The sequence below is a fragment of the Mastomys coucha genome, unplaced genomic scaffold, assembly GCF_008632895.1.
Source record: "Mastomys coucha isolate ucsf_1 unplaced genomic scaffold, UCSF_Mcou_1 pScaffold21, whole genome shotgun sequence".
Taxonomy (NCBI): domain Eukaryota; kingdom Metazoa; phylum Chordata; class Mammalia; order Rodentia; family Muridae; genus Mastomys; species Mastomys coucha.
Genome location: NW_022196904.1, coordinates 51590664 through 51601838, shown reverse-complemented (window position 1 = coordinate 51601838; position 11175 = coordinate 51590664). Strand labels below are relative to the sequence as shown.

Genomic DNA, 11175 nt, shown 5'->3' with positions numbered 1-11175 from the left:
AGAATTGGGTTCTGATGATGGCAAATGACCTTGGTTTGTGTTGTTTATTTTCTTACACTTGCCCCCTGCCATCTGGTTAACTCCAGTGCTACCCGCCCTTGATAAATCTGATTGGAGCCTGTCCTTCCTTTGATCCTGGTTGTGTCAGAATTCCTCAGAGTCAAGCAGTCTCTGTGATCCTGTGATTCTGGGATCCTGGGATCCCGGAATCCTGGGATCCCGGAATCCTGTGCTTGTTAGATCACCTGGAAGTGTGGCTGGTCCTGCTAGTCCCAGTTACTCCCAGTGTTTGGACATGTGTTGGTTCCTGCTTACCTCAGATCCTGGGTATGTCAGAGCACCTGGGAGTAGAGCTCCCTGTGGCTGTTGTGGGACTGGCTGCAGAGCTTGTGCCCTAGGTCTGCTCTCTGATCCTGGGTGTGTTAGCACTCCTGGGAGAGCTTCCTCTGGGTGTAGTGGGACTGGCTGCAGAGCTTGTGCCCAAGGTCTGCTCTGGGCCCCATCCCAGATAGACCGGAATGAACCCAAGTCACTGGGCTGGCAGAGTTCCTGTGTGCCTGATCTGGCTGGTCCTCTCAAAATATTTTTAAATTAGTGACAAAGTATTTTCATGGCTGTGGGTCACCTCAACAAGAGTATCTATATTAACATCCCAAAGCATTTGGAAGGGCAAAATCCATTATCTTAGATGGATAAATCCTAGCGTCTGCCCATTAGATTTTTTTTAGTCTCGATCTTGGTCTTTATTGTTGGTCCAAATAGAACAAATGCCCAGATTTCATAGGACATTAAATATTTTACTAGGAGATATATAAGCCACTTCTGAGCCAGTTTTTTGTCCTAAAGGATATCATAATGATTTACTGGGTTTTAAATAAGGTCCTTTTATTTATATAGATAAGCCTTTGGTCCATGAATCACTGGTGTTCAGTTTATTTTCACCATGTTTTAATAATCATGGAGCAGCTGAGATAAAAGGAACACATGGTCTGATTGTTTGTTCTTGTGAAAATCAAATATAATAAAATATTTTCAAAATATTACTAAAAGGATATAATTTATTTGGTTCATATCTAGTGATTAGTACTCAAAACATTTAACAGAAACTCACTATACTATCATCATAATTATTTGATGATATTATGAATACCAACTGCATATATATATATACTGCATATATATTCACTGGATTTGAGTTTAAAAGTCAGAATGAAAGAAAAGGGAGCACAAGCATGACTGTTCTCAAGCTCACCATCTTGAATATCCTTCAAGCGTTTCACTCTACTGTTTAGGTTATTCATCTATTACCCATTGAAGACTCCCTAGAAGTAGATTTAAAAAAAAATTCTACTTCTATTATCACATCTATCCATGAAGAAGTAAATAATCCATCAGTCCTCACAGCATAACAGGGAGTAGGCAGTGGGACTAATGCCTATTCCCATTTTGAATCTGTGATGACTCCATTGAAATTATGCACATTCGTCTTTTAATCAATGTTGTTCAATTTATATTCACCAAGTTTTCATAGTCATTGAAAGCCTGACAATATATACAAGGCAGACATATATATATATATATATATATATATATATATATATATATATATGTGTGTGTGTGTGTGTGTGTGTGTGTGTGTGTGTGTATACATATACATATGCATATATATGTGTATATATGTGAGTATATATATGTATATATATATACATATATATATATATATATATATACACAGAGAGAGACAGACAGACAGACAAACAGACAGAGAAATAGAATAAATTATTATTAGTTTTTAAGATGACACAGCTTTGGATTTTTGTAATACTTCTTATACCTCCTGTCAGATAACCACTTATCATTTTTACATGTGTATACTGTGAAAAAGTGTTTTCTTTTTAAGTGAAAATTAAATTTTGTATTACATACATTACATTTTGAGTTTTGTTTTTTTGAAATTATTGCTATATTTTCTAAAAGAAAAAATATATTGTTTTCTAGAGAACACACTATGGAGTCAAACACAGAAACTAACATAATGTCTTAAAAGAAGACATGATCTTCTGATTGTCTAGGAAACTTCAAAGATCTCCACCTGGAATCCTTAGAGAAACAAGTGATAGTTGCATGGTTAAACATTTGAGGTTTTAAAATCTGGTATTCCTATTTATTATATTTCACATTTAAATTACAGAGGCAGTGGCAGCACCTGCAACAACAGCAGACACAGCATCAGAGGCAGGAGCATCAGGAGCAGTGGGAGCAGCAAGAGCAACAGCTGCAACTGTGCCATCAGAGCCAGAAGTACCAGCAACTGCAGCAGCAGCAACATAGGAGGAGAAAAAAACAGGAGGAGCAGGAGGAGCAGGAGGAGCAGGAATACCAAGAAGAGGAGAAAAAGAAATAATGAGTGATTGTGTCTACATTTATGGGAAGAGATTGATGGGGTAGAAATTTTGGTAAATATAATAGTCAAACAAAATTCTAGTAAAATAAGTGAAAGTTAATCAGAAAGCCTTCCAATTCATGAAAACACTATATACATTATATATAGTAATGTAAATTGCTAATTCTATCTACTTAGATTTATTGCTCATTTGAAACTTATTTCAATATTTTCTCCACTTAGAAGTGAAGCTGTTAGAATCATACAGTCTATGTTAAGATGTTGAGACTTATGCTTTCTTAAGGCTTAACATATTGATATTTTATTTTCTATTTGCATTCTTGCACAGCTTCTTTGGCGAAATTAGTACTCAAAGAATTACTCATGTAGGTAAGTAACATTTTTTTACATTTACTGTAAGTTTGCATGTCATATACCTAAGGAAGTATTTTGTTCTCATTTGTATGCTTTTAAATCAATATTTTTTATTGTTTTACATGTCTACACTTAGTAACAATGAGGTCAAATGTTCAATTATTGATAAAATTAGTAGTTAATTTTGACTATCATGATTGTAGTTCTTATTGCATTGAGTTTAATTACTCTCTGGAAGTAAAATGCATGAAAGAGAGTATGAATTAAACAGAAGCATCATAGAAAAACTGGAAAAACAAGTTCTAAGTTTAACACATCTCCTGTGTGGTGTGTGAACCGTAACTACTTTTGTGTTCAGGATTTCCTCATTCCCTACTTCTCCTAAGTAAACATTATCAAGCAAAATTGAGCTTTTCACTTGGCCCATACTAAATTTTGTAGTGTATAATTCATATTTCAATTACTTAATTATGCTAATTGAAATATATTCTCCAAGATTACTTCTATGGCTACATATATTACCAGTTACTGTTTCACTTAAGGCAATAAAAAGTAACTTACAAGATAGTTTGTAATTTGAAAATTTTTTTAAGTTTACCATAATTTTTATGGAAACCATTTTGAATTCATTATTATTGTCTGAGTGGGTAAACCAATTTACATTAGTTATTCTCTTCAATATATACAATATATATGTATGCATACATATGTATATATATATGTATGTTTGTGTGTGTATTTGTGAATTTACATATTTATAATCTTGGAGAAATGTGTATTCAAAGACTTACTCATGTAGGTATTACATAAGTTGACTGCTTATATAACAAGGGTAACACTTCATATATATATATATATATATATATATATGAAGAAACATAAATAAATCTATATCTATATTGATAAATAGATAGATAGATAGATAGATAGATAGATAGATAGATAGATAGATAGATAGATAGATATGTTGTACCACAGGCAGGGGCCCTGCAGCTGAGGCCTGGGTCTCTCTCTTTCCACAGTGTCGATCTGTGGCTGCCCAGTGCATGAGTTAAAAAGGAGGCAATGTGTAAATGAGTTAGTTTATTGTAGGAAGGAGAAAATGGGCCAGTCAAGTAGGAAGAAGGAAAGGAGAAGAAGGAGAAAGAGAGACAAGGGAGAGGAAGAAAGCAAGAGAGGAACAAAGAGCAAGAGAAGAGAGAGAGAGCAAGAGAGGGAGAGCAGAGAGGAGAGAAAGAGCACGAGAGAGTGAGAGCAAGAGAGGGAGAACAAACAGGAGATAGATTGAGAGAAAAAGAGAGTGAGAAGAGGCAAACTGCCCCTTATATTTTATGGGGCGTGGCATATCTGGCTTTTGGTCAGATGACTGGGTGTAGGGTCCAGCTAGAATGCTGGGAACTTGTGCCAGTGTCTACCTGATAGAGCACACATCTCTTGCAGGGGCAGCTGTGAGGGGTTGTGCCTGAAACAGGAACCAAAGACTCAGGAGTTATGGCCAAGTTTCTTCTGCCCCCCTGTAAGCAGAAATTGCCCACAAGGGTCCAGCGCTCAAAGCCAAATACTTGACTGAGCTTAAGTTACCTGAGCAAACCACTGCTCTGTTGTCTTATTCTTTTAGTGTTTTTTTTTTTATTTTAACTTACATAACAGCTCAAAATGTGGGACTTGACTTATTCTATAGTTCACTTGCATTTGAGCATAAGTACTTGAGTTTGGGTTCTTTGAATCTTCGTATGTATAACTAAGCAAAATATTGACATGACATTGTCTATCTGTAATTCCATTTTAGGCTAGCTACTCTATTAAGTTTACTTATCTTACATTATAGTGATCTAAGTTTAATGGTAGACTCTTGTCTCAAAATATATGGAAGAAATTAATGAAAAGATATATAATCTTGACCTCTTTCTACTACATATCTGTGTTCACAACTTACATCTATATGCAAATGAACAAGTACATACATGTATACTTCCACATATATGATATGTAATTACACCTTTTCTTTAGAAAATAATATGTTGCTTAGGACATAGCACTCATATATTTAGTTTGTGCTAACTTCAAGCTCACAGAGATCCACATTTTTTTAGTCTTTTTTGTGATAGGATTAAGAATACAAAGACAACCATCCTTGGCTTAATTGCATGTTTTTGAGGAGTAAATTTCATTCCATTGCAGTATATATTTAAACATATAATAATAGGCCTGGCAGTGGTGCCACAGGCCTTTAATTCCAGCACTTTGGGAGGCAGACACAGGTAGATTATTATGTTTGAGTCCAGCCTGGTCTACAGTGAATTCCAGGACAGCCAGGGCTATACAGAGAAACCCTGTCTCAAAAGAAAAAAAAAACCCTGTAACAATAGAGAATATTTTAATTATTTCAAAGCTGTTGATTCAATTTAATTTCAGGTTTTTTTTCAAACTTGACTATCATGGATTTTCTTATTAGTTTTAAATTGTTTGGCCATAGAACCAAGTATAAATTAACTGTGCTTTGGAGTATAGTCATAACCTCTAAAGAGATTTTTGAATTTTGAACTTAGTCACAATACTAAGATTCTAGTAAATTAATCAGAACATTTGAAGTGGTATTTTTAAGAGTTTTAAAAATGTGTTTGTGGTCATTATTAAATTATTCTAGTTTGTTCTGTTAACAATTTCTTGCATTCAGTAATCTCTGCTCATAATGAAACCATCTAAATTGAATGATTAATTTTTTGTCATGTATAGTCTCCTATAGGGCAACCTACTTTAAAGACTCATGTAAAATGGTAAATCAACTTAGTGCTGTCAGTACTGAAAATTTGTTTTTATACCACATATTTATAAACCAGTCTCTGATATATGAATGAGGTTTGCACATGAAATTAAACTGATTTCATAATTTAATAGCAGAGGGATTTACATGAGTTATCAGTACAAGAGCCAGATCATCAAATTATTACATAATCTTCTAACTCCATGTAAAACAATACAAATTTAATTATAGACATAGATATAAGAAATAAGAATTTGAAAAAAATCGTATGCTCTTAGTGTAAGGGCAATTTTGCAGAAAACTAAACGAAAATTAAATGTGATAATTTTGTTAATAGATCAGATATGTTTATGTATATATAATGAAATGGCTAAGGTTCTGTTTGCAATTTTATTATATTTATTCATAAGTATATGGAAAGACTTCATTCACTAGTTTATTTTCATAGGTGTTATGACATCCTCCTGTTCTTTCAGGAACCATGTGGTTTATTTCTTGGAAGACCTGCATATTATTCACTTTTGTTTTTTAATTTTTATTTTATTATGCATTTTACAACCTGATGATGGTCCCATCTCTACTCTGTTTTTATTCCTAACCTTATAAATTCTTTCCTCCCACCACTTACATATTCTGTTAGGAGAAGCAGAGTCCACATTGGCTACCACCCCACCCTGAGCCATCTAGTCCTATATGTCTAGGAACACCCTCTCCCAATGTGACACAACCAAATTGTTCAGGTAGGGGGAAGAATACTGCCCCCACTCTACTTCTTAGGGGACCCACATTAAAACCAAGCTCACATTTGCTACAAACGTATAAAAAGTGTAGCTCCAGGGCATGCATGCTCCCTGATTAGTAGCCCAGGCTCTGAGGCCACAGGGTCTCATGTTTGTTAACTTTATGGGTCTACTTGTGGTGTTCCTTACACTTATATATTGCTCACTTCTATCTCCCACTCTTCCATAAGACTCCCTCCATGCTGTACCTGTTGCTTGACTGTGGGGTTATGTGTCAGTCTGAATCAGAAAATAGTTGAAGCCTTATGTTAGTTTCCTGTCTCATAGCATAGATGACTATCAGTAACAATGTCAGGATGTCCCTTTCACATGAGATTTGTCTCAAGTTTGGTAAGTCATCAGATGGCTATTCCCCCATTCTCTGTTCCATCTTTGTCCTGGTATATTTTGTAGGCAAGACAAATTTTGTGTTGAATTTTTTTTGGGCGAATTGATGCTACTTTCTCTCCTCTAAAGGAGGTAGCTAATTCAGTCTCTGTGTGCCCCTGTGGTAGTATTCTCAGTTAAAGTCACCCTCTTATACTCCCTGAATCCTCTCCTATCCTATACCTTCAGCTAGTCACCAGAGATGCCCCTTTACCTATTTGTATTCTCATTCCCAGCCCTTTCTTGCCTCCCCTTTTTCCAAACCTGATCACCATCTCTAGTCCCCTCATCAACTCCTAATCTGCCTTGTTCTGTCTCTCCATCCACCTCTGATGACTATCCAGTTATGAGCAAGATTTGTGTGTCTTGCTTTTAGAATTTCATATTGTCCAGTTTTTAGGAGGTCTGTCAACTGTACAATATTTCCCTTGCTTTTATTGCTAAGGTCTACTCATAAATGTGTACATACCATATGGCTTTGTGTTACCCTACTCACACTGTTATTCTCAGGTTTTATCCATGTCCTGGCAAAATTTATGACATCTTTCTTTTTAATAGCTGAATATTATTCCATTCTGTAGATGTACCATATTTTCGTTATGCGTTCTTCTGTAGAGGGAAAGCTAGGTTATTTCCAGTTTCTTGATATTATGAACAAAAATGGTATGAACTTAGGTGTCTAGTGTCCCTTGGTATATTGTGGCATCTTTTTTGCTATATGCCCAGAAATGGTATATCTGGGTATTGGGTAGAACTTGTCCCAGTTTCCTGAGGGAATGTTAAATTAATTCCAAACTGGCTATAAATGTTTACACTCCCACTAACAATGGAGAAATGTTCTCCTTACTCTATGTCCTTACCAGGATGTCCAATCACATTAATTTTTGGTTTTTGGCATTTTGAAGGGTATAAGATTAAATTTCAGCATCATTTTGATGGGCATTTCCATGGTGATTAAGGATGCTAAACATTTCTTTAAACTTTACATCATTCTTTACAAAAGCTCTTCGCAATTACTTTAAGTTTGTTTATGAAATATTTACCTAGATATACTTTTGCTTGTAGTTTAAAGTATAGATATATTACATTTACCACAGTGTTGGTTTTAATGCATATTTTAAATGCCTGATACAGTCTCACTGTGCTTTCGTCTGAGACTTCAGGTTCATTACTGACACCATGTTTCCTCTCACATTCATAAGAAGATCACTGCAGATGTAGATCACCACACTTAGCTAGTAATAGTGTAAAAACTCTTCATTACTGAATTTCTCTTTTACTTGCTTGTGTAAAATTGAATCAAAAATTACATTTTCTCATTTACTACAAGTTTGCTTAAATCACATTTAGATCTAATGATATTTTTATTACTAGCCATGATTTTATATTACAAAATATATTTTAGCTATGAAATATATTTTGTATTATTTTATTTTTCATTATATCTCCCCCAAGGACTTCAGCCCTTCTCCTATTTTCACTCTACTTTAAGTTCTTTAGCAAAAAGATACAAAATCCAAATAAAAACGAACCCTTCAAAATCAGGAAAATAAAACCACATTCAAAACAAAACAAAACAAAAAAAAAACCAAAAAAACTATAAGAAGAAAAACAAAAGGGAACAAAGTACCAAACTTTATTCATGTACATGTACTCTGAAAAAGTCAAAAACTGTGGAGTCCGATTATTTGTTGATCAACTACTGTTGAATCTATCCCAGTTGGTGTCACTTGTTTCACTCTTTATGGAAAACTAAATTTGTATCTCTGAATGTGGTTATATGTAAGAGTTCAGTTGTTAAACTATACTCTAGCACCTATATTTTCATATATGTATATATATATATATACATATGTATATATGTAATTTCTTTATCCATTCATTCATGTTTTAAGATATTTGGACATTAAATATAATATAATAAAACAAAACTATCTATTGCATATATAGACTAATCAATACTGGGATGGAGTTACTCCCTGCCTCAATGGAAATATTTTATTGTTAATTGAGCCCACAAAACTTGTTTTTGGGAAGGGATCTGCAAGTAGCTTCTAGGAACATGCTCCCAGTTAATTCTAATTGGTAAATAAAGATGGCAGAATATAAGAGTTGGGGAGGAGAGAAAGCTTCAGGATTTAAGGTTCCCATGTTTGGAAACATGAGGAAGAGGAAGAACAAAGAGATACCCTGCCTAAGGAGTATGCAGGGGAGAAAAGCAGAGCTACCATGTAAAGCAGCCAGGAGAACATGGCCCAGAGGCCTGCTCATTCAGTTAAGAACAACCAAAACAGAACAAAAAAATATTAATTATTAACCCAGAGTTATATGTGGGATGTAGAATTTAGGCAGTTACTCAGTTATTGTGCTACTGAAGTCATATTAAATATCAAGGCTATGTTTTTTTCATTCATGAATATAAACCACTGAAGCAGGTAGTCACCAATGAGAGATTAATTTAGAAATTAATGCTATAATTATGATAATGACATTGAGGCAAGAAAAACAGAAAAACCTGAACTCAGATCAAAACACAATAATCAGAGACACATTTATTGTACCCTCAAGCATCCCATAAAATCTCTTATTTGGAAGATATAGTATATGAGGTATGGACTTAGTACATTATGAAAAATCCTATAATGTAATTGACATATCCATTTTAATAAAATTTCTAAGTACTGTCAACAGTGGGACATTCCTTTCAGTATGGTGAGAGGACCCTATAGTTTTGGCAACAACTGGGTTGTTTGGAAATTTCTGTTCTATTTATAATAGTAATTTTTGCCAATAACTCAATTAAATATTAACCAATTCCAGCGGTGAGAGATTTGTAGAGTCATAAGTGAAAGCCAGCTGAGCCCCATTATTTGATGATTATCATTTAGATTCATATCATATATAAACATATATAAGGTATAACACTTTTATTGTATTATTTTTTTCTACTACCTGTCCAGTATTCCTCTAGTGCCAGGTTCTTTTCTCTCTTCCTACTGTATTTCTTACCACAATCCACTCTCCCCACCATAGCTTTTTCTCCCTTTTTTGTTTTTCACAAGCAACTCTCTTTTCCCATTCCTCATTTGATTCCAGTCCTATTGTCAAACTCTTACATTTATCAAGTCTATATCCTCTGTCAGAGTATATTTATGTGACTTGTATATTATGATATCTAAGAAAGCAAAAGTCTAGTATTTAGTTAACCTTGAATACAGCATCTGGGACAATGTCCAATGGAAGTGGTAACATTGTGTAACAGTTGATTATTAAAAGGGCAAATATAAAGATGTATTTATTATCTGTATATATTAGTAGTCTATTTATAGTAATGGAGTTTGATTTTTATAACTATTATTTGAAATATTTTTTTCAAATCCTGAAAGTGTCTAGGTATTTTCAATGATTTTTATTTTCTTTTACTAAGCATTGAAATAATCATGTTATCCTTTGTCATTACTTGTAATAATGAAGTACTTTATATGAGCTCTTTATATATGTTAAGCTATTGCTACATATTTAGGTCTCATTACCAATATAATAGTAGGGTTCCTTCCAGTCTCTCTGGGCTGGTGTTCTAAGCAGACATTGGGGCAAGGTCTGCAGCCAGTCCCACAACACCCAGAGGAAGCTCCACTCCCAGGTGCTCTGAAACTCTCAGGATCAGAGGCTGGTGTCTTGAGCAGACCTTGGGGCAAGCTATGCATCCAGTCTCACAACACCCAGAGGAAGTTCAACTTCCAGGTGCTCTGAAACTCTCAGGATCAGAGGTGAAGAGGACACAACATCTGAACCAACACCAGGAGTAACTGGGGCCAGCGGGACCAGGCACACAAGAACTCTGCCAGCACAGTGGCTTGGGTTCCTTCCAGTCTCTCTGGGCTGGTGTCTTGAGCAGAACTTGGGTACAAGCTCTGCAGCCCTTCCCAAAACTCCCAGAGGAATACTCCCAGGTGCTATAACTAACCCAGGATCATAGGATCCCAGAATCACAGGATCACAGAGACAGCTTGACTCTGAGGATTTCTGACACAACCAGGATCATAGGTAGGATAGGCTCCAGTCAGATTTAGAAAGGGCAGGTAGCACTAGAAGTAACCAGATGGTGGGGGCAAGTGTAAGAAAATAAACAACACAAACCAAGGTTACTTCGCATCATCAGAACCCAATTCTCCCACCATAACAAATCCTAGATACACCATCACACTAGAAAAGCAAGATTCAGTTATAAAATCACTTCTCATGATGATGATACAGGAATTTATGAAAGACATAAAGAGCACCCTCAAAGAAATACAGGAGAACACAGGTAAACAGCTAGAAGCTCTTAAAGAGGAAACACAAAAATCCTTTAAAGAACTACAGGAAAGCACAATCAAACAGGTGAAGAAAATATACAAAACCATCCTGAACCTAAAAATGGAAATAGAAACAATAAGGAAATCAGAAAGAGAGACAACCCTGGAGATACAAAACCTAAGAAGGAA

General features: G+C 35.1%; 1 protein-coding gene across 1 annotated transcript in view; it reads left to right on the top strand.

The window, feature by feature from the left end:
* The window catches only part of LOC116101249 (probable ubiquitin thioesterase DG1039), a 69892-nt gene that overhangs the window by 12438 nt on the left and 46279 nt on the right, over positions 1-11175 (top strand). The window contains exons 2-3 of the mRNA XM_031384877.1: positions 2192-2444; positions 2733-2773. Of these exons, the coding sequence (XP_031240737.1) occupies positions 2404-2444; positions 2733-2773 (82 nt within the window). The 5' untranslated portion in view covers positions 2192-2403. The remainder of the gene's footprint in view (positions 1-2191; positions 2445-2732; positions 2774-11175) is intronic.